Source organism: Leopardus geoffroyi, chromosome B2 (genome assembly GCF_018350155.1).
Source record: "Leopardus geoffroyi isolate Oge1 chromosome B2, O.geoffroyi_Oge1_pat1.0, whole genome shotgun sequence".
Classification (NCBI taxonomy): Eukaryota; Metazoa; Chordata; class Mammalia; order Carnivora; family Felidae; genus Leopardus; species Leopardus geoffroyi.
In genome coordinates this window covers 149,876,324-149,899,367 of record NC_059332.1, presented here as the reverse complement: position 1 = coordinate 149,899,367, position 23,044 = coordinate 149,876,324, and the positions used below count along the sequence as shown (strand labels likewise).

The 23,044-nt window shown below is 56.4% G+C and overlaps 1 protein-coding gene across 2 annotated transcripts; it reads left to right on the top strand.

Annotated features, from left to right (window-relative positions):
* Nucleotides 1-448: 448 nt before the first annotated feature.
* On the top strand, nucleotides 449-17,628 carry RNASET2 (ribonuclease T2). 2 transcript variants are annotated; one of them, XM_045500262.1, is made up of 10 exons: nucleotides 449-583; nucleotides 754-885; nucleotides 1,764-1,824; nucleotides 3,636-3,691; nucleotides 5,211-5,268; nucleotides 8,249-8,316; nucleotides 11,995-12,108; nucleotides 14,169-14,214; nucleotides 15,878-15,952; nucleotides 17,215-17,628. In XM_045500262.1, the coding sequence occupies exons 2-10, from the start codon at nucleotides 809-811 to the stop codon at nucleotides 17,404-17,406; spliced, it is 747 nt and encodes a 248-aa protein (XP_045356218.1). In that variant the 5' UTR covers nucleotides 449-583; nucleotides 754-808; the 3' UTR covers nucleotides 17,407-17,628. The 2 variants fall into 2 exon arrangements, with proteins under 2 accessions (XP_045356218.1, XP_045356219.1); XM_045500263.1 differs by lacking the exons at nucleotides 3,636-3,691; nucleotides 5,211-5,268 and having other exon boundaries at nucleotides 450-583.
* The last annotated feature ends 5,416 nt before the right edge of the window (nucleotides 17,629-23,044 follow it).

Below are 23,044 nucleotides of genomic sequence, written 5' to 3'. Positions count from 1 at the left end.
CCACCCCTGACTCGTCCTGACTCTGTCCCTCCCCCCCCATGGGGCGCCAGACCCCCCACCCCCCACCCCGGGGAAGGGGTCGGTGCGGGGCGAGAAGCAGACATCACGGAACAGCCACATACATATTTTATTCAAACAGCCCGCACACGGTGGCCTTTAAAGTCGACTTCACGGTGCGGGACAGGAAGGGACACGATGCCGGACGGCACCCAGGCCGAAGCGGAAACCTCCTCCGCAAGGAGCACGAGCGGGTGGAGAGAGATCTGCCGGGCCGGAGGCGTGTCCCGGAGGCGAGGCGACGGGAGGGGGGGGGGGCGTGTCTGCGAGTCCGGGCGTCAGGGGACGTGTCTGCGGAGCTGGGGGCGTGTCTGCCCGGCCGGGGGCGTGTCCTGGAGGCGGGGCTTCGGGGGCGTGTCTGCCCGGCCGGGGGCGTGCCCGCCTACGAGGGCGTGTCCGGGGCCGGGGGCCCAGAAGCGGAAAGGCGCACTTCCAGGCGGCGACTGGGCTGCGGCGACCGCGAAGTGGCGGCGGGGGGGTCGCCGTGCAGCCCTGGCAGAGACGCGTGCGCGGCTGGGGGACTCAGGTGAGGCGGCTCCCCGGGTTGGGGTCGGCGGGCTCGGGGCCCACCCGGGACGGCGGACTCGGGGGCCGAGGCCTACGCCGGACGCCGGGCTGGGGGCCCCCTCGGGACGGCGGACGCGGCCTGCAGCCGGTCAGAGGTGGGTGGGCTTCAGGAATTCTGCCCGTTTGCAGGGAGACGCAGGGCCCGGCGCCGGACGTTGTGTGTCTCCCCCCGGATCCGGGCAGGATGAAGCCTGCAGCCGCTCGCAGCCTGCTCCTGTGCGCCTTGTGCCTGGCGATGTGCCGCGTGGGCGGCGCGAGCAGGTGAGCCCCCTGCACGGCTGCGAGCGCCTGGTGCGGCCTCAGCCTGGCCCGCGCGGTGCCCCCGGGCGGGGGGTCGGCGTCGCGGCCCTTGCGGGTGCAGGTGCGGGCGGGAGCGGCGCGTCGGGGATTGTCGACGCGCATTTAGGTTAGGTTCCAGTAGTATCTGGGAAGTGCTGGTTCTTCCTCTTTTCAGGTTGACGGACAGTGATGGTTCTGTTTCTACGCTCGTGGCCAGCCTTAGGAGGAAGGCACTTTATGGTTCCCCACCCCCCCCCCCCCTCCGGGCCGTCCCTGGCTTTCTGGTCTAAAATTTCAGCTCCCCTCCTCCCTGCTGACATGCCTGTTCTCTTCCTTACTTATATTCCTTTTTTTTTTTTTTTAAATGTTTATTTCGAAAGAGAAACGGTGCTCAGATGAGCAGGGGAGGGACAGAGAGAGAGAGAGAGAGGGAGAATCCCAAGCAGGGTCAGCACTGTCAGCACGGAGCCCGACTTGGGCCTCGAACTCACCAAGTGTGAGATCACGACCTGAGCAGGAACCGAGACTTGGACCCTCAACTGACTGAGCCATCCAGGCGCCCCTATATTCTTTGTTACTCATCACCATGGGGCACCATGTGTGTTTTCTTGGCTACCACCGTCACTGTCTCTCTCACTGGCATGTATGCTCCAAGAATGCCCGGGACTTGGTCCCCTGCTCACAGCAACACCTCTGTCCACAGGAGGGCCTGGGGACTTGTCCCTTGCTCCCCGTGGTGCCTGGCCTGTCACAATCACTCGGTGTTTGTTGAACGAACAATGGCGTGAATGGATAGATGAATTAACTTTTCTTTAACTTTAAAACAGTTCTTGAAAAGTAAGTCCTTTGTCTTTTAACAGTGACAACCATGAGTGGAAAAAGCTAATTATGGTTCACCACTGGCCCGTAACAGTGTGCAAGGTGAGTTTTCTGATCTCAACCACACTGCAACCCCCCCCCCCCCCCGCCGCAACCCACCCCCCATAGAAGCTCCATGCAGAGTCATTTACACGCATGTTTCCTAGTGAGCTGGCATGTCATTTCTGGCCATCTGTCGCTTACTCTTACTGAGGCTGCTCTCTCTGGTTTTGGTTTTCTGAACTTCGCACCATACCGTGTCTTTCTGGCTCTGGTGCTGTTTCCGAGCTCCGGGTAGAGTGTTGGATGGGAGGAGAACGAACGGGGTTGCTGGTGACCAGCTTTGAGCTCTGCTGGAGACCTGGCTCTGCCCCCCACACCCCCAGCAGGTCGGCCTTGTGAGCTTTGTAAGCCCCAGGTTCCGGTGGGAGGGGCCGCGTGTGGACAGCCCCAGTCTTAGGGAACACAGAAGGTTCGCCCCTGGGGCAGGGAACAAGGTCGTTTGCTGGGTGAGGCGTTACTGTGACCCAATGTGGGTGTGTTCCTGGGCCCTGACTGTAAATATACCAGAAGTGCTTCCTCCCTTGAGGCTTTAGAACTGAGATTAAAAAAAAAAAAAAAAAAAAAAATCAACTCCTCGTGAAATGTCATTGTTAGGGAATTTCAATCCAGGGTGGCCTTGACGAGGGGACCTGTCATTACTCTGGCCGAAGCATCTTCCTGGGCAGTGGGGCTGTCTCTGGGCTCCTTCCCCGCACGAGTGACATGGGCATTGCAGGTGTGGCGACAGATGTGTCTTTCTCTCCCCAACCCTCCTCCGTGCTCTGCCCAGGCCCTCGGGCACATGCCGGGCACTGACCGGTACTTGCCCATGGTGGACAAAAGCCGCCCCAGCACCCCCTTACAGGCTCATCTGAGACTGGGCGTGGAGCCGGCAGAAGCCCTGGCTCCTGTGGCCAGTGGTGGTTTCCTGGGGGGTGAAACTGGGGGTTGGGAGAGGTGAGGTTCACGCCCCCTGCTCTGGTCCTGCCCTGGGTCTTCCTGCCCTTCTGCCCCCTCGGCGTGTGGCGGGTACCTTTCATGCCTCCGCAGGCCGGTCTCCTAAACCAGAGCCTCCCTCCTTTCCAGACCAACCTGGGACAGAAGCTTGCTCCCTGCCCAGGCGACCCCGAGAGGAAAGGCTTGAGAATCTGCATGGTGCCTCGCCTGTCCTCACTAGACACCCACACCCGCTTTTCATTGGCTTATTCCCTGCGGGGGCGACGGGCAGGACTTGGGTCTCGTCTGGTCTGACGGCCAGTGTAGTTCTTGACGGTCGGCTGTTTTGGAAAAACTCCACTTTAGCTAAACACTTTGGAGGTCCCGGGAGAGTATGCCACTGGGGTTTACCTCTGTGAACTTATCTTCATTGTCCCTTCCTCACCTTGGTGTCTTTGCTCCGGAATGTTCGCAGTTTCCATACTTGTAGCACTACCGCATTCGGACCTGGAGCCTGAACACCCTTGAGTTTAGCTGGGTGTCGTCATCCCCACACGGGTATTTTGGGTTACACGTTACGAAAATTATGGGCAAGTGAGTGCTTCCATCAGGCTGACTTAATCTGAGGACACGTTTAAAAAGAAGAGAGGCAAAGCAAAACTCAGGTTTTGGTTCTGTCGAGTAATTGCGTGAGATTGGACCCCTCCTTCCAGGTCCGACACGCCCCCCCATGTAGGGCCGCACCGGAATCCTCCCCAGATCCCCTGGGGGCTGGTTTGTGTGGGTCCTGCCTGTGGCTGGTGGTATATGTGAAAAGAAGGGAAAGGTGCTACGTGTATCTAAATAGACAGTGAAACCGATGATTTGCTCTGTGTTCTCGTGTCCTTTCTCTGCAGGAAGTTGGAAAGGACTGCAGAGATCCTCCGGACTACTGGACAATACACGGATTATGGCAAGCCCTTAGTGGGATTCCGATGTGAACAGGAAGGGGCGCCCGGGGGGCGCAGTCGGTTAAGCGTCCCACTTCAGCCCAGGTCACGATCTCGCGGTTCCGTGAGTTCGAGCCCCGCGTCGGGCTCTGGGCTGACGGCTCGGAGCCTGGAGCCTGCTTCCGGATTCTGTGTCTCCCTCTCTCTCTGACCCTCCTCCACTCAGGCCCTGACTCTGTCAAAAATGAATAACCATTTAAAAAATTAAAAAAAAAAATTGAAACGGGAAAAAGAAGCTAGCCAACCTGAGAGTAGCTTGAGGCCGGTCCAAACGGTTACACTCATGATTTTTGTTAGGAGTTTATTCGCTAGACCAAATCCTTATTTATGGCATCTTCAGTCTTTCTGAAATCACCCTGATTTTGTTGCTGTTCGGTTCTGTCTTGATAGAACAGTGACGATCTGGCTTAAACATGCGTTTAGGGACTCTGGGCCCATTTTAAGACGACTAACTGTAATTTCCTCATTTCGTCCTTCTTTTGGGGGCAATGAGTAGATATATAAAAGTAAATACCCAAGTGTCCCACTCGTTTATTACACGTATCTACGTTGGCACCTGTCACAGTACCCAAATTCACTTTTCTGGTTTTGCCTGCGTTTTGTTTATCGTTTCCCTATTTGTGCATATTCTCGTGATGTTTAACTGCACACATCACTCTGCCCCGTCAAAGGGGTGCCTCATCCTGCCGATCCCACGACAGGAGGGCCATGCTGGCTTTTGCTGGCACAGGCCTGCTCCTCAGGAACAGGCTTTTGTGGGAAGCAAATTAAACTGGGGACTGGGGCCCGGGCTCTGGCCCCTCCTTCGCCCCAGACTCACCAGTGACCCCGACACTCGTCTCCGGGACCTTGGCCTTCTTGGGTCCTGCTGATGTACCTGCCACTCTGCTTGTGGCTGGAAGGACGGTGCACAGCACTGCTCTCGTCCCCGTGGGGGCTGCACCGATTTCGGGTGGCTGGGCCAGCCCGTTGACCCAGGGGTCGGAAAGTAGATTTGGTGGCCTCGGGAACTCATCTGAAGACAGGAAGTTGGCGTGTCCCGAAGTAGGCAGACAAAGGGAAGTCGGAGGGTACCCTTGCTTGGTGGTTTAAGAAATCGTACTAGCCGATCCTGGGTCGTTGCCAGCCACTGCCTGAGCCCCTTACGTATGTCCTCATTCGCCCTCGTCGCCATCGGAAGAGAGGGGAACTTGCTGGTCTGCGCAGCAGCAGGGGAGATTGTCAGAGGGCAGTTGACTTAGACCCCACCCTGACTCCAGAGCGCCCCCTACCGGGTTGTTCAGTTTGCTTCCTGTTTGCCTTTCTCCTGGACGATGTCTTTGAAAGACGCGCAACCGGGACCGCTGATACCTGAGCGTCTTTGTTAAGCGACGGTTTCTCTTCCTTTGCTCTCTGCAGACCTTAATGGAAGTGTTTCCTCCTGCCTTTTGGAACCCATCTCGACCGAGACTAATTTCTGTTGTTTTTAATTTTAATTTCGAGGCCTGACAAAGCGGAAGAGTGTAACAGATCGTGGCACTTTAACTTCCAGGAGATTAAGGTACAAACTTTTAGTCGTGTCGCTGCTGTAGAGCATTGGACTCCGTTAACTCTCTTCTCCGCAAGCGTGCCCTCAAGGTCATGTTTGAAAATGAGGACTCCCGAGCGTTATTCACCAAGATTGAACGCTTGTCACGTTTTTCGTATTTACTGATAGCTAAGACAGTCCCACAAGTTAAATTCGAACTACGTGGTCTCCTCTGCCCTGGGCACAAACCACTCCAAGTGAACTGTATGAAGTGAAAGCAGACGTGAGCGGAGACGGCCCTGGCCGTCCCCTGCCAGCCCACGTTAGTCCCCGGTCCCCTGTGACTCCTGGTCGGCTTGCTGTGGTTAGCATTTCTGGGCCCCAGCTTGCTGTGGCTCGGAGGACAGACACACGGCACCACGCCCGTCCTTTCTGGCTGTGGCGGGTGGGTTTCTGAGTAGGGCCTGCCGGCAGGGAGGAAGGGTTGGGCCTTTCCAGCACAACTGCCACCTGTCACAGAATAGCCCAGGGAGTGGCTTTGGCGAGCCCTGCTCGTAGAAGGTCTCCATTGCGTATGCACACCCGCAGGGGCGCTTACCTTTCCTCGCGGGATGCGGGCGACCCCCCGTGTGTGATCTAACTAGTACCTGGGTTTACAGGTTGCTGGGGCCTCCCTGAAAACATGGGGTAGCATCAGGATGTGCTAAAACTAGCTTCCTTCCCGTGAAGATACGGCCCCCAAAAGGGCAAGGCAGTTAGTTCTAACAGATCGTTCTAACTGCTCTAGTCCAAAGGGTCTCCTCTGCTCCTCCTCCCTTCCTGTGAGGGACCTTCAGTCGCCTGAGCCTGGAGTCTGGGGTCTGAGGACCATCTGTAAGAATTATTAGTGTGCCCCAAAGCCTGGTCACGTCCCACTCTTCAGACATCCTTCCCGCACGCGGGTCAGCTTGCCCGATCCCGCGGGCTCGTTCGTGACTAGAGTCCCGTGACCTGCACGTGGAAATACAAGGTCACTGGTGCTGTGGCGGCGCTGAGTGCCCAGAGCATTCAGGCCGCAGAGTGAACGTGACCCGCGTGTCCCAGCAGCCGCCCTGGCTGCCGGCTGAGCGCGGAGAGGCTGTGGGAATGCACAGCAAGAGGGGAGCCCGGAAGTGGAATGAACAGGGCTGGCGGACTGGCTGGAGGGGAGCATCAGGCGGGACTCAGGACAGGAGCTTAGGCCCGGTGTCGTCTCCTTCCTGACGCGGGCCCGGCAGGGGACTGCGCTTCGGCAGGCAGCCTGTTGCGGGTGCAGTGCCCCAGAAACGTCCAGGTGGGTTACGTGTGTCTGCCAGCAGAGAGGTGTGGGCCGGGGAGGACCTTCGGTGTGACCAGCGCGCGGCTGGGGAATTCAGCACGGGGACGGGGAGGACAGCAGGAGCGAGCCTGGGGCAGCCGAAGGGTTTACAGAGAAGCAGGACAGAGAAAAGCAGGACAGAGAAGCAGGAGAGACGGGGCTTGTGAAGCAGCAGCCAGAAGGGGGGGCGGGGGGGAGCCGGGGATGGGGGTTCATGGAGGAGCGCTGGCGGGGTTCATCAAAGGAAGGCTGGAAGTACCCTTTGGAGGGAGCGGCCTGGGGGTCAAAGCGGGGAGGCGTTCAGGTCGGTGCCGGGGCACCTGCTCTGTCGCACACGGCCCAGGGCAGCGGTGGTCCCTGAGGAAAGCGGGCCGCTCTCCCCGCCCCCTCGGTGCTGGCGGGGGTGAAGCCAGAGTGGGGGGGGTGCAAGACGGGGACGGGGACACCGCGAGACGGGCAGCTTCCTGGAAGACAGGGCTGGCTGGGGCGGGGGAGCGGGTGGGGGGGCCCGGTGGTTCCGCGACTGGTGGGCAGAGCCAAGTCGTCCTGAGTTTGTTTCCACACGGTTTCACTTTATTTCTGGTCCCAGGGGTTTGTGGAAGTTGGAATGTCAGCCTGAGCACCGTTCAATTTAAGGAAACTGCGGTACGGGGGGCGCAGTCTGCCCAGCCCGCACGGAGCCTGTATTTTGTGTTGTCTCTTTTAACGAGTAGATGCTACTCTTTAGGGCAGTTTCCGAAACCTAAAGCAGGACAATTAAGTGGAGACCAGACTGCCCACGCATGTGCCCCCAATACGCAGACAGTCACGTGTTGTTAACACCTTGCGTCGTGCGGGACCCTCGTTACGGTATCGGTGCCTCATCACTCGCAGAACTTACGGTTCCCATTGGGTGCGCTCTGTGTCACGTAGTTTTGGGGTCCTGACCCATATGACGTGCGTCCACCACTGTATCCTACGGGGTAGCCTCGCGCCCAGAAATCCCCTGTTCTCCACGTACTCCCCCCTCTGTCCGCCAGCCCCTGACCCCACTGACCCTTCCACCGTCTCCGATCACCTGTCTTCTCCGGAGCGTCGCACGTTTGGAATCATTCTGCCTTTTCAGACTGGCTGCCTCCGCTTGGTTATTGCTTTGAAGGCTCCCCCGCGTCCCCTCCTGGCTGATGGCCGTGTCTCTTTAGAGCTGGGCAGTAGTGTTCCCTGTCTGCACGGCCACTTCACCCACTCACCTACGAGCGCTTGAGTTTTCAAACACACTTCTGTGATTAGTCAGGTTTCGTGTTCACATGTGTCTTAAGAAACGTCTCCTGCAGGGGCGCCTGGGTGGCGCAGTCGGTTGAGCGTCCGACTTCAGCCAGGTCACGATCTCGCGGTCCGGGAGTTCGAGCCCCGCGTCAGGCTCTGGGCTGATGGCTCAGAGCCTGGAGCCTGTTTCCGATTCTGTGTCTCCCTCTCTCTCTGCCCCTCCCCCGTTCATGCTGTCTCTCTCTGTCCCAAAAATAAATAAACGTTGAAAAAAAAAAAAATTAAAAAAAAAAAAAAAAAAAAAAAGAAACGTCTCCTGCAGAGTGAGGCAGAATCCTTTCGTCTCGTCTAACGTATTAGTTTATCAAATTTGCCTGGTAGGTTTTGAGCTGTTAGGTCCTACACAGATTTTTTTTTCCCCCCCCCGCACAGGACCTCCTGCCGGAAATGAAGATGTACTGGCCTGATGTGCTCCATCCGCTAAATCACAGCCATTTCTGGTAAGGGCAGCAGCCACTGAGTCCATAGCAGGATGCGGGGCCGGGGAGCACCGAGTGGGGCCGGGGGAGCACTGAGCAGGGCTGGAGAGCATCGAGTGGGTCTGGGGAGCACCAATTGGAGCCTTGGGAGCACCAAGTGGGGCTGGGGAGCACCGAGTAAGGCCTTGGAAGCACTGTGAGGGGCTGGGGGAGCACCGAGCAGGCCCAGGGAGCATTGAGTGGGGCCGGGGAGCACCGAGTGGGGCCTCGGAAGCACCGAGTGGGGCCGGGGGAGCACTGAGCAGGGCTGGGGAGCATCGAGTGGGTCTGGGGAGCACTAATTGGAGCCTTGGGAGCACTGCGAGGGGCCGGGGGAGCACTGAGCAGGCCCGGGGAGCACCGAGTGGGGCAGGGGGAGCAGTGAGCAGGGCTAGGGAGCACCGAGTGGGGCTGGGGAGCACCGATTGGAGCCTTGGGAGCATTAAGCGGGGCAGGGAAGCACCAAGTGAGCCTTGGGAGCACTGAGCAGGGCTTTTCTTTGGCATGTTATCTTCAGGGCCCTTCTCCGGTGACTAAAACATGAGAGCAAAGGGAATTTACCTTTTAGGCTTGTGCTTCATCCGTATTTCATTCATCACTTTGTTTAGACTCTTCCTCTCCCGACGTTTCACTGAACCCAGATAGGTATGTGCGTATCTAAGAGGCAGTCACTGCAACTCCCGCAGAGAGTGTTTCTTAAAGACATTGTGCTGTTGTCCCGAGACACGTCGAGCAAAGAGAAGATGTGCCGACGAAGGTGGCTGTCTCATGCTACGACTTAGGGAGGAGAGGGAGGTCCCACCTGTGGCTCAGTCCGTGGTCTGGCCCAGGACCGTCTTTGAGTGTGGCGGGAGGTGATCCAAGGAGAAAAACGCCGTGTTTAATTCAGCATCGCTTCTTAGATTATTGCTTTTGAAGAAGGTACAATTAACATTCCTTCTATTTACATTAGGTTAACTAAAAACAATGATTTTCTGTCTCGCCCCTATATGGCAACTCATGATTCACGTTACAGTTATTCAGATGTTGTCCAAGATGATTAATTCCGTTTGGATATATTGTGAAGACTACTCAGGAAAGGAATTCAATTTAGACAGAAGCTTTCTGCAACCACGTAGAGTGGCAGTGATGCCTGAACCCCCGCACCCCCTGTACCCCCAGTCCCCTGTCCCCGTCCCCCCCCCCCCGCCCGGTGCCCCGGCTGAGATCTCACTCCGGATGTGTGGCAGGGATGCGGCTTTAACGTACCCAGGTCTGTAGGTCTAAATCGTCTCTTTGGCGGAGAAAACCACTCAGAGTTTGGGACGTGAATGGTGCAGGTCTCCAGGCGCGTGCCGCACAGCTGTGTTCTAGAAAACGGTTTCACGATAGACAAAGTCGAGATGGAAATACAGTGGAAAAAGTGCCCATCCCTTCACATTGTACTGAACAAATGACGGATCCGGGCTAAGTGTGCAAAATACAGTTTTTCCACTCGTTCCAATGTTCTGTGACAGAGTCAAGCAGACTGCTGGGTGACTTAAAAATAAATCAGCAGGTACGTGTAAAGAGGGCTGTCTGATTGAGGCCCTCGAACATTTAATCCGAATAACGTGGGCAGAGCACACATGTAGTTTTGGGCTCTAATAAAGGCAAAATGATACTTTTTCAGGTTGGATAGTTAAACGGCACATTTGAAAACTTCAGTTCCAAGCCCAAAGGTAAACATCATGTGCTAATGGTATTTATACTCCCCAGAGCTCCCGGGGACGGGGACACGCGGGGACTGACTGCACCACTCTGCGTCACTGCCTCCCGAGCGTGGCATTCAGGTCACCGCTCCCCTGCTGCCCAAGTCGCCTCTCCTGTGTGAGCTTCGAGAGTGTCTGCCTCGGCCTTGTCGTTGGGAGCCGGAGGCCAAGGAGGGCTCCTGGAGGAAAAGTGTCCTGTTTAGTCCCAGATGGGAGTTGGGGGTGCAGAGTTCGGGGCCTTGGTGTCACTGCCCCCTTGAGATAGTCCTCTAAGATCAAGTCTATCAGTAAGATTAGCCCTCTGAGAAATACCACGTACACAGCCCTCTGCAAAGTAGGATTTTTCTTTGGTTTTTGATGCTTGTACGGAAAAGAACGAGGGCTGGGGTCGCCCGGTTAGGCGAGCGGCCTCACCGTGGGAGGTGTCCCTGGGCCTCGGCCGCCCGGAGGGGCGTGCGCCTCCCGTCCCACAGGAGGGCCAGGCAGCCCGGGAGGGCGGCCCCCACGTCCACTCACGGTGGTCACTTTCCAGTGGTAACTGGCAACTCTGTGTGAGATGAAAGATGCCCGATTGCAAGTGACGTGGGATTAAATGTTGGAACCACGTTAACAATAATGGATTCTCATCCTTCAGCGGTATTGAGTTAAGCTTGATCCCAAAACAACAACGATTGACATTCGCTGGGTATTTCTTAGAGCCAGGAGCCGTTTGGCCGGTGTGCTAGTCCTCTGCACTCGTCCCGCGTCGTCCGCCAGCGCCCTCCTGCACGGGCTCCAGAAAGAAGCGTGCAGCTGGGAAGACCCTCCTTTTCTAGCCCATAGGACATGGGCAGCTGTCAGACGATTCATTCTGGAAGCTGCTCTCGACGAAGAAAGTTGTTCACACGTGCGTGTCTTTTCCCGCCGTCTCCGTGGTCTGGAGAGAGTCGCTGCTTGTAGCCCTGTGGTCACTCAGAGCCGCCGCCGTGGGGGGTTTCACCAGCGCACGAGTGCACTTTGGACTGTGTTTTGTGAGCCGGCATACGACCCCCCCACGAGTGCCGGCGTGAACGCGGTTCGCTGAAACCTTACGAACTAATCACTGATGATCTAGAGGAAGCCCGATGCCGTCTTGTCCTTCCGTGCTGTGGGGTGGCCGACACCCGAGCGGCCGCTGTCGTCCCCTGCGGGCGGCACACCTCACATTTGCTGGGCGTCCGGATAGGGCCCTGCATGTGGACTCTGGGCTTCCTGGCTGACTGGCTAGTGCCTCTGAGCCTCCGTTTCCCCATTTCTTTTTTTTTTTTTTTTAATTTTTTTTTTTTCAACGTTTATTTATTTTTGGGACAGAGAGAGACAGAGCATGAACGGGGGAGGGGCAGAGAGAGAGGGAGACACAGAATCGGAAACAGGCTCCAGGCTCCGAGCCATCAGCCCAGAGCCCGACGCGGGGCTCGAACTCACGGACCGCGAGATCGTGACCTGGCTGAAGTCGGACGCTTAACCGACTGCGCCACCCAGGCGCCCCTCAGTTTCCCCATTTCTAAGCCAGTGGTAGTTTCGCCTTGCAGAGTTGTGGGCGCGAATGAGGAGTGTGAAAGCATCTCGCGGTTAAATCTGCAGCGAAGCCCGAGGAGCGGTTATCGATACGAATGTTTCTCTGGGATACGTATTCGTGTTCGCCAGCAGCACCTGCTTAGTGGGCTGCCGTGTGAGGGTCTCCGGGCAGGGGGTGACGGTGCAGGCGTGACGGGGTCTCATGGCCCCTGGGGCCTCGTGTCCCCTGCGGGGCAGTCCGGCACCGCGTGTGTCGCGCAGAAGGAACTTTACCCTCTTGTTTCGTGCAAGAAACGTCGTGCGTGTCGAACGTCCTGTCCCGGGCGTGAACGTTTTCCTCGCGAATTTGTTTCGTGACTTTTAACCCGAGGTTTTTGCGCAACTTCTCTCACAGGCAGCACGAGTGGGAGAAGCACGGCACGTGTGCGGCCCAGGTGGACACCCTCAACTCTCAGAAGAGATACTTCGGGGGAGGCCTGGACCTGTACCAGAGGCTGGCGCTTAACAGGTAGGGGACCCTCTGGGGCCTGGGCCTCGTGGGCGCCACCCTCCGCAGCCGGCTCTCCAGCCTGGGGGTGAGCCTGGAACCGCGCCGTCCGGAGACCGAGGGCCCCTCTGGACCCTAACGTCGTCGGACACGGAGTCGGCCCGAGGGAACCAGACCGACCGGGGCGTGCGTCTCTCGGCCGGGATTTCCCACGGAAGGATCTTGCGTTAACACGACAGTTTGTGTCGACTGTGCGTCACCAAGCGTTTGGGGCCCTGCTGTGGCGGCCCTGGAACAGGCAGGGTGGGGATGTGGGCAGGGCTTCTGACGCGGTCGAAGTGACCCCGACCCGGAATCCCGCACCGCCTGCCCCGTGCCTGCGCTCCGGAGACGAGGGGAGGCTGGCTCACGGCCACCGCTGTCCCTGCTGGGGACCGGGGCCCCCCTCCCGCCCACCAGGGCCCGGCCTGTCACGGAGAGATCGGGCGGAGGCTGGCCGGCCGCCATCCAGACGCTTCTGGGACCAAGCGTGCGAGGAATTCGTACTCTTCCTTACCTGAGTCATAATACACTTGTGACCTCATTTTCAAGGCCATGACAGGAAATTCTACCGTTTGCTCTGGTCAGAACAAGCCAGAATCCCGCCAGGCACCCGTGCCGATCGCCTGTGTGTCAGCTCTGTAGGTCACGGTTGCCGAGAAGACGCGCAAGCCTCCGTCCGTTCCCTAGACGCCCGCTCTGCTCCCTCGGCGTGCAGGGGCGCCCGCAAGGGGAGTGTCCCGTCCCGCACAGCTGGTCCTCTGTTTCACTGTCATCAGGGCCGTGCAGCCCCCGGGGTTCGGACGGGACCAGCCCAGTGCTGGAATGGGCAGGCGGTGCCTTTGCGGGGAACAGCATTGCAGGGGCACAGCCTGCAAACAACACGGCCTCAGAGCTTGTGCTTTTTTTTTTTGTTTTAATTTAGTTTTCATGTTTGTTTATTTTGAGAGAGAGAGACGGGGGAGGGGCGGAGAGAGGGAGAGAGAAAATTCCAAGCAGGCTCCCAGCTGTCAGCGCAGAGCCCGACGTGGGGCTCGAACCCACGAACCATGAGATCACGACCTGGGCCAATGTCCAGACGCTCCTCCAACTGAGCCGCCCGGGCGCCCCAGGTTTTGTATTACTTAACGCAATATGTTCAGAACATTAATGCTGCAACTTGAAAGAAATATGTAAAAATTTGCAAAGTTTTGTACTTCTAGAGCACAGAGGCTTTGAAATGTGTTTACTGTGCGTGGATAAGGCGAGGGCACGTTTATTTCTAGGGCCCTAAGGACCTTGCCCACTACCCCGTCCTGTCTGTTCCAGCAGAGATGCAGACGCTTGTTGGGGTCCTCTTTACAAAAACTGCCCTGTTAACGCGGCAGATAGCGTTGCCAGAATTCGCGGCCGGAGCAGGCGTGCCCTGGTCAGTCTGGTTTTCCTCGAGCAGGCTTCGCTGGCCGTGTCGGCGTCCAGAGAGGCAGCCCAGGTCTCCGTGTCCGCTCTGTGTGATCGTAGCCCAGATGATCGGGGGGCGGGGGATTCTCAATCTGAGAATTGTTGATCTGCTCCATAATTGAATGAGGGAGCTGGCCATGTGCTATTTTGACGGGATGGCTGGTCAAAACCGTGTGCTTTGGGAAATGAGTCGGGTCTGTGGGTGTTTGAATGTACGTAAGGATTTGCTCAGGTGTGGTTTTTCCGGGAGAAGCCTGGGATCCCAAGTCAGTTGCTAACTACCTTTTGAAAAGCCGTGGCCCGTAGGTGGTCCCGTGTGTGCCAACCCCCTGGCATCCAGCCCTCCGGAACGCCGTTGGGAAGGACCCCGTGCTCGAGAGAGAGCCGGATTGGCAGCGTGCGCTGAGGGTGAGGGGTGGTCAGGGAGCACGAGCGCTCTTTATTTGCCGTCCTTGCTCACAGGTTTATCGCCCAGGGTGTAGACGGCAAGTGCTTTCTGGGCCGACTGTCTTAATTTTTGTTATGAAATAGGATGTTTGAGAAGAACAAGAAAGGAAAACGTACCGCACGATACAAGTAATTTTTCTACCTTTAAATTTTAGCATGCTCCAAAAGTTGGGAATAAAGCCGTCTATCAATTACTACCAGGTAAGTCTCGCGTGGAGCCCCCTGACCCAGCACGGGGACACCCGGCAGCGGCCCCGCGTCACTGCCTCCTGTGAGTGACACTGGGGTTCCGAAGTGACCCAGACAAGCCCCCTCCTATTCCGCTATTAGGTTTCCGATAGATTTTATGTGAATCCTGCTTCCCTGCGCACGTTGAATGTAAACTGAAAACGGCTTACGCCCATGACTTTGAAGCACGGACTCGCGGTCCCCTGGTGAGAAGCGTGTTCTGGGCTCGCGCAGGGCAGGTGCCGGATGCGTTTGAGAAGCACATTCGGTTTTTGCGGTATTCTGTGTGAAGAAGAAGGCCCAGGAGTTGATTTTGTTGTCCTAGTAAAACGATAGTCGTGTAACCGCGACCAGATCTTGCTGTCTGGGAGGCAAATAACGGAAGCTAAGTGTCGTCTGCTCAGGACAACCCGTTTTCATAAACAGGCTCCTCCCGGCTCGCGGCCACAGCCGTTCCTCCGCGGTCACCTGCGGTCGCCCACACGGCTCAGGGGTCGGACGGGGAGCGTCTGAGTGACCCCCGGAGCCTGCAGCGCTCACTCTGGGCCTTGGCAGAATAAGCTTGCTGACTCCCGCTTTAGAGGGCCTGTCTTCGCTATTTAAACTACTTGGGTCCCCGGGGGTTAACACAAAGCTGTGAAGTGACTGGTTTCCGCGGCTCCTTGTCTCCAGCGTCATGGCTGCGTCCTGGGCCGCTTCGCAGGTCTCTTGACTGTGAAATTAACCGGCTCCCCTGTGCAGTCGGCTTCCTGCTCCCCTGTTCTCCCCCCTCCAGTGAGAGCGGGGGTGGCAGGTGACCCTGCGAGAGGGTGTTTGCGGGGCCCCGTCGGTCCCCTGGGCTCCTTTCTGCCCAGAATGTGCCCATCGGGGAACTGATTTCAAGCACATACTGGCACCGAGGACAACAGACGTCGGACGTCTGTGCTGCAGGCGCTTTGTTAGGTGGCAGAGGCAGCAGGTTGTGACCCAGACAGAAGTCCCTGGGCGGCAAAAGCTGATCTGACCGCACTCGGGAGACTCTGTTTTTGCGCGCCGCACCGAGGCGCTGGGTGTGGACAGAAGAGCTGGGCGGGGGGAGGACGGAAACTGTGGGGCACCTGTGGGTGCCACTGGGTGGAGCCCAAGCAGGCGACAGCCCCTCCCCCGGCACCTCTGAGCCTCGTCTGCGAGCCCTGGTGTCAGCTCTGCGCGTCAGCGACGTCTGCATGGGGCAGAGCCATCACACCGCCTCTTGCCAAGGGTCATTTCTTTGTTTTTAATGTTTTTTTTTTTTTTTAATTTTTTTTTTTTTTCAACGTTTATTTATTTTTGGGACAGAGAGAGACAGAGCATGAACGGGGGAGGGGCAGAGAGAGAGGGAGACACAGAATCGGAAACAGGCTCCAGGCTCTGAGCCATCAGCCCAGAGCCCGACGCGGGGCTCGAACTCACGGACCGCGAGATCGTGACCTGGCTGAAGTCGGACGCTTAACCGACTGCGCCACCCAGGTGCCCCTGTTTTTAATGTTTTTATGTATTTTTTGAGACAGAGAGAGACAGAGCATGAGCAGGGGAGGGGCAGACAGACGGGGAGACACAGAATCTTTTTAATTTTTCTTTCCAAGTGTCATTTCTAACGCACCGTGTGTCATTTCAGATTTCAGACATTAAAGACGCCCTGGCCGGCATATATGGAGTCATCCCTAAAGTCCAGTGCCTTCCACCAGAATCGGTCAGATATGCTACATGTTGTTGTCCTTTCTGTCTTTATCAAGGAGACAAGTTCAATTCCTTTGACATCTTTGTGGTCACCACGGAGTTCCCAGGGCCAGAGCTGTGCGTGTGTGTGTTTGTGGGTGTGTGTGTGGGCGGGGGGGGGGTGGGCGTGCGTGCGCACAGGCACGTTCCGTGTCTCTTTTCACATCACGGATGGGACACACGTTCTTGGATGTTTCTGGCAGCATTAGCTCCATTAGCCAAATCACGGAAGCAGCCCAAGCGTCATCGACCGACGAGCGGATAAAGACGACGTAGTGTCTATACGATGGAGTGTCACGCAGCCACAAGACAGAATGGAATCTTGCCGTGTGCAAGTGTATGATGCTACGTGAAACAAGTCAGTCAGGGAAAGACAAATATCACACGATTTCCAGTGAAATGCAGAATTTAAGAAACCAACGAGCAAAGCAAGAGAGGCGAACCAAGAAAGAGTGTTCGCTATAGAGGGCACACTGATGGTTACCAGAGGGGACAGTGGGGGGGGGTCACGGGTGGGGGCTAAGGGGGGCACTTGCTGTGATGAGCACCGGGTGACGTACATTACTGTGAGTCACTCTGTCGCACAGCAGAAATCGATGGGACACCGTGTGTTAACCACCCGGGACTCTGTTCATACGTAAAGCGGGTTGTTCTTTGACGCCACGCTCGGATGGGGTTTGTTTGCTCGAGACTTCGTCCCGGCAGAAGAGCACACGCGTTCTGCAAGGGCCGCTGGGGGACAGGAGCAGGGAGGTGGGCGTCTGGAACGTCCGGAGTCAGAAAATCTCTCAGGGTTTACGTTGTCACTTTCGGTCACGTCAGTCGTGGGTATTTGTCTCACGGGCGAATTGTAGTTTCTTCCGTCGGCTTTGGTAAAGACTTAAATCCTTTTACCAGGGTGCTAGGGACCCAGTTCTTGTACAACACCACCCGTCCCGATGCCGTGACGCACCTGCTGCGTGCACAGAGGTGTGCGTGTCTGGGTCTAAGCGGTGTCCCTGCACACGGGGCTGCCGGGCCGGCACGGGGAGCGTCTGGGCGGTGAGCGGGATGGCGGGCCCTGCGGCCCACTGCCCCGTCACCTTGGGTGGCGCCATTGGAGAGAGGGGCTCGTTCCTGGCGCCTGGAGCCCCGGGTCTGCAGTCCCCCCTTGTCTCTTCAGGGCCTGGGACTCGAACGCCATCGATGACCGTCTGAGATCAGAATGCTTTTCCGTCTTGCCCTTTCCCTTCCTAGGATGAGGGGGTGCAGACCATCGGCCAGATAGAGGTGTGCTTCACCAAGGGGCTGCAGCTGCGCAACTGCACGGAGCCCGGGGAGCCCGAGGAGCCCGCGTCCCGCCGGCCCGGGGCGGGGGGCCCGGGGCTGGAGGTCTGTGAGGACGGCCCCGCCTTCTACCCCCCGCCCGACGAGACTCGGAAACACTGAAAAGCGGGAGAGTCACAGACGGCCGCGTGTCTACAAGCAGCTCCAGAGCGGAAGTGTCTGTTCACGGCCGTCCCTCCCGGGAGCCTGTCTGTTGCGCCGTCCTCGCGGCCGGGAGCCGATCCGCAGGCCCCGCAGGGCCGGGTGCAGCGTGGGGACACGGAGGGGAGGAGATGGCTCAGGCCTTCGCCCGCTCTGCGGTTGGAATAAAGGATACAGATTTTCCTTGTTTCTCCCTTACTGAGCGCTTCGGCATCCGAGACGAGGCGGGCGCCCTCGGAGTTCGGGCACCTGCCGGGGGCTCGGGAGGCCTCCCGCCCTCACGCCGGGATCAGGCCGACGATCCGACGTCAGGCCGGGTGTCTCCGCCAGCTGCCTCAGGGGGACGCGTCTTGTTCCTCGCCGCCAGAGGGGGCAGGACACGTTCACCCGCGTCCCCCCCTCCCCCTCGATGGCCTCGCATGGGTGTGTCCCCTGAGGGCCTGGTGCTGGCAGGCGAGATGCTTTGAGGGGCCGCGGGGAACACTGGGTGCGCGACAAGGTGCCGGCCGGCGTGCCCGCCCCGTCGGTGCTCCGACCTGCAGACTGAAGACCGGTTCAAATCCTGCCTCGGTTCCTTTCTGTGAGGACGTAGCCCAGACACGGAAGTGCGGGGGCCACCGGCAAATCAGTCCTCAGAAGTACCGTGACGCGGGGTGGCCGCGAGGGCAGGGCTCCCCCGTGGACACTGCGCCCCCCCGTTGGGTGCAGGACGAAATGGCTCTGCTGCTGGGCGGTCGGGGCCGCAGGCGCTGCCCAGACTCGCCACCTGGCGCATCTATGAAGGGAGGACATGGAGGGCTCTGTGAAATGGGCTTCCTGAGCTTTGGGAACCTTCGACGCCGTTCCTCCTCGCTCTCGGCCCTTTTCACACGTGTTTGGCCGCGTGGGTTGAAATCCGACCCATCTATCCGTCCTGGTTCTTTTCCTTACCAAACACTTAAAATAGAATTTACTCGGTGCCGGGCATTGTGGTTCACCCTTCAGAACGTTGGCTTACTTGACCCTAAGACCACCCACACGTTCCGAACCTTGTCTATAACAGAAGCCCCCCGAACTGAGTGGCCTTCAAAGGTGCTGCTGTTCGGGTAACTGATGCTTCCTCTCACGTCTTCTGATTATTGTTGGTTGCCAGGTGGGTGCGATCGATTCCAACAGCAGAAAGGTTTTTAATAAGATGCCGAGTTTCTCATCAGAGTCTAGTCTTGATTCTGTTTCCCTGCAGGGTGAATCTTTAAGGCTCTGTGCTTGTCCCCAGGGCCACCGTACAAAGGACCACAAACTGGGGGGCTTAAAACCACAGAAATGCCTTCTCGTGGTTCTGGAGGCCAGATACCTGAGCCCACGGTGTGGGCAGAGCCACACTTGCTCTGAACGCTGGAGGGAGAGTCCTCCCGTGTCTTGTGGCTCCTGCCGGTCCTTGGCAAATGGACACATCATTCCAGCCCCTGCCTCTGTCTCCCCGTGGCCCCCCGCTGTGCGTGCCCGTCTCCATGTCAGATCCCCCTCTCCTCTCTCTGAGGAGGACACCAGACATCTTGGACCAGGGCCACCCCGACGACCTCATTTTAACTTGATTACATCTGCAAAGACCCTATTCCAAATGAAGTCATAGTCACAGGTCCTGGGGATGGGGCCCCAAGACCCCCACCAACCGGACAAGGATGGGGACCCAAGACCCCAGTGGACAACGCTGGTCGGGCTGCTGGTTTTTGGATTCCGTAGAGTAGGGCTTACACACTGTGACGCCATTACGCCAAAGAGGAGCCCACTGGAAAACGGTCCTCCTACAAAAACGAGGACCGTGGGAATTGTTGGACGGAGGTCTCTGAAGGATCTCGGCACAGTTAAAGCCATGCAGTAAAGTTGGCTGACTTGATCAGGGCTACAGGGATTTTTTTTTTTTTTTTTTTTTTTTTTAACAAGATTGAGGTTATCCTTTGTAACATTTGCCTTTCTGGCAACGCACAAAGACTACAAATGAGAAAGCACTTAATAGATGCTCAACAGGTACAGTTCCAGACGTGAAGAGTTAATACCCAACCGGATGGGTCACTTTGATGTGGGAAACATAAGCAAAAGCAAAAATTAAATTCCCTTACAGTTTCCAGCCCAGTCCGGGTCCGTGAAACAGGCAGAGTGGCCTCTCTCTAGGAGCTCAGCTCCTAGATGATGATGGCACTTTGCTGAGGGCAAGAGGTGACCTTAGCTTAACATCATCCCCACCCCCCCGAAAATCCGCTGAGGATTTAGAAACGTTTAGAAATTTCTTTGGAAACTTCCTTTATCTCTAGTCCCTCTAGATCTATGTTGACAATCATACTCTAAGCTCATGGCCCCCTCATAGACATCTGAAGGGTCTCATGACTGAGTTCTTAGTAAACAGTAATAAATGACATTTTCCCAACAATAGCGAGCCCCCTCAGGGTCCTGGAAATCTTGTTTCCAAAATTCCTTGAAAGCTTGTGCTGTCCCTAACCCCTCCCAACTTGAACGGACGTAGTCACTCCCCGCAACCCCATCGCAACTCTTTCTGCCTCCGGTCCTGTCCCGGTGCTATGAGAAAACCACCTTTTTGTACTGAAGATGTCTCAACAATTCTTAGCCATTCACAACAAACCCCAACATTTCCACATCGACGTTGGCATGAAGATTATTTTGACTTAAAAAGGCAATCAAGGGGCGCCTGGGTGGCTCAGTCGGTTGAGCGTCCGACTGTAGCTCAGATCACGATCTCGTGGTTTGTGAGTTCGAGCCCCACGTCAGGCTCTGTGCTGACAGCCCGGAGCCTGGAACCTGCTTCAGATTCTGTCTCCCTCTCTGCCCCTCCCTCCCCTCCCCCAAAGATAGACATTTTTTTTAAGTTAAAAAAAAAAGAATCAAAACACACAAGATTCAGGGAAAGCTCTTTAAGTCCCCCTCAACGGTGGAAGAAAGAATTTAGACCGAGGCCCTGCTCCAGGAGAGCTCACAGTAAATAACCACAGTTCTACCATGAACTAGGGGTGTAGATGGGGAGCAGGAACCTAGCACAGCCGGTTTGATCCAAGTCCTCTGTGTCCCAACTGTCTGTGTGGCCACAAAAACATTTTTTTTTTTTTTTTTTTTTTTTACCATTTACTCTCGTACATCTCCTGTGAATGGAATTTCTTTCCTGGAAGTCCCAGACGCCTGCCCGCTTCTCCTTAGTTCAGAATGACATTTATACCTCGTTTGGCCTGTCTCTGGGATTTCTGTCTGTGTGGATTCCCCGTACGTACGCTATTAAATTTGATTTTCTCCTGTTAACCTGTCTCATGTCAATTTGATTCTTAGTTCAGTTAGAAGGACCTTTGAAGGGGACAAGAATGCTTGCTCCCGGACAGCTGACAGATGTATCAGTAAACTTCTGGAAGGCAGAGAAGGGCACAGACAGCCAGACCCTGGCAACGGATTGAGAGAGGACATGGTATTTACTTAGTTCCGTGGAGGTTTGCTAGGCTACGTCTCAGCGGATCATTCTGGGCCAGTTTCTCCTGGCACCCCGCGGGTCCTTTCCAGTGTGTACATTCACATCGTTTATCTCTGGAATGTCTTCGACGGATGTAATTGTAGAGGCGAGTTCTGTTACCTTGTGAAAGCTTTATTTTTCAGGGACACCACGTGAACGCTGTGAAGTCTTAATCTAAAGGTGACCGCTAGAGCGAAAACACAAACCTTCCCAAGAACCAAAATGGATTTTTCGCAAAAAGGACACACCGGATAAGGACGCATTAACGGTAACATAACCCCCGCAGTATTTGCCACATGATATAAATGACCGAGTTGAGACCACACATACCAGTCATATGAATACACGTGGGTGCACATCACTTACCCATTGAAAAAGAAGCTTTTTTAAATGGCTCAAAAGCAAACCCAAATTCCACAGTATAAAGGAGACACTCCTGAAACAGCGATTCGAAAGGCAACAGGTAGAGGGACAGAGAGGGAGCGGGCAAAGGGAGACGGTATTGGTGAAGTTTTGGGGTGATGGCGGGGGGCGGGGTGTGGGTGGGTGGTCTGGAGTTGATGGCCAAGAAAGAATTCTTGAGACATCTTTGGTGCAAAAAGATGGTTTTATTCCAGGGACAGCACCTTGGGGCAGAAAGAGGGGTCCCCCCCTGCTGGAGGACCAGGAGGGGAGACTGGTTATATATTTGGGAGCTGGGGGAGGTAAACTTAAGGGGAAGTTTCCAAAAGGCTTTCGCATGCTAAGGAAGGCTCACCGGATCCTGGAGACCTAGCTCTTGTCCAGCGAAGGTTGTTTTTCCCTCTTGGGGAGCATTAGCATTACGACGGTAGTAGGGAGGTCTGGAGAAACATTTCACTCTATTTGCCTCGAGTATCTGTCAATGGGCTGCAGGTTATAAGGACTTTAATTTTTCCTGCCATTTCCTTCTGCCTTTCTTCCCCACATCACTGTGGAGGGGAGGGTGACGTTGGGCTCCAGGAAACTGAGTCTCTAGGAGTTTCTGGAGATGAGGCTCTTGATAAACTTGCCTTTTTCTTGTAATTTAATTTGTAAGCGACTCCTGTCCTGAACCTTCTGTTTCCTTTCCTCTCCTTTGTTCTTGGGCAGCCAGGAGAGCCCGAGGAATGTCACACACATCCCACCTTGGGGTACTTTGTCCTCAGCCTGCCTGAGGCTCCCTCATCAGTGTGATAGCAGGTGCCGCAGCCTCAGAAATTGGACTCCCCGAAGCATTCAAGGCCCTGCGGAAGGCAGGGTACTTGGGAATGCATAAAAAGAAGCAAGACCGGGTTTCCCAAGACAAAGATGCTAAAGGCTAAGTGATTGCTCTGCTTGGGTGGTCAAGTGGCCGTATCCAGAGTTTGATCAAAAGCAGTCCCCTTTTTCTGTCTCTGTGACGGGGGAGAGGGACAGCGCGCTGCCTTCCAGGAGCTGTGGGCGGGGCCCAGGCTCAGCCTCCCAGGAAGGAGGCAGGGGTGGGTGGTCCTCGCCCCTCGCCCCAGGCTCTCCTGTCGACCTGCTGGCCCCCCGTGTCTCTGCTTCTCTTCTGCTTGGACCGGCTGTGTCTCCTGTCTGTGCAAAGGCAGAGGGTGAAGCAGAAACGGGGATTTTGTCTGTGTCTACACTGGCTGGAGTCCCTCATCACCTTGGTCGCCTCCAGCAATGTCCTTAGTAGACAAAGAAACTTCGTACCCCAGAGAGTCATTGAAAAGCTGGCTATTGTTCCTTTGAGTCGTTTTGCAAAGACGCAGCTCCAGGCTAGGGTTTCAACTTCATTATTTCCGGCCTAGCCAGTGAATTCGAGCAAACTTCACGTTTGAATTGCATTTATTTTCTAGCCCCGGGGAATCAAGGAAAACAGTTGCGGCTCAGACACCCTTGGATCTAAAGTCTGCCTTCTCTTTGTTCTGATGAGCCATGACGATGCTACTCTGGGCATTGCCTGCGGGTGGACGGACCTGGCGGGGTGCTGGTGAGGCCGGGCCCAGGTTCGGGCTGCCACGTGGCCGAGCAGGGTCAGGGGCACAGAAGACTTAGCACGCAGCGGACAGCTCGCGCCGAGTGACTGTTCCCGAGCCCTCGTCTTGGCCTGGAGCTGGGTGGAGGGTG

Excerpts from the sequence above, each read along its gene's own strand:
- RNASET2 (XM_045500262.1), top strand. The coding sequence starts at position 809 with ATGAAGCCTGCAGCCGCTCGCAGCCTGCTCCTGTGCGCCTTGTGCCTG. Across the intron at positions 1,825-3,635 it reads GGCCCGTAACAGTGTGCAAG|GAAGTTGGAAAGGACTGCAG; the intron begins GTGAGTTTTCTG and ends CTTTCTCTGCAG. Across the intron at positions 8,317-11,994 it reads CTAAATCACAGCCATTTCTG|GCAGCACGAGTGGGAGAAGC; the intron begins GTAAGGGCAGCA and ends CTTCTCTCACAG.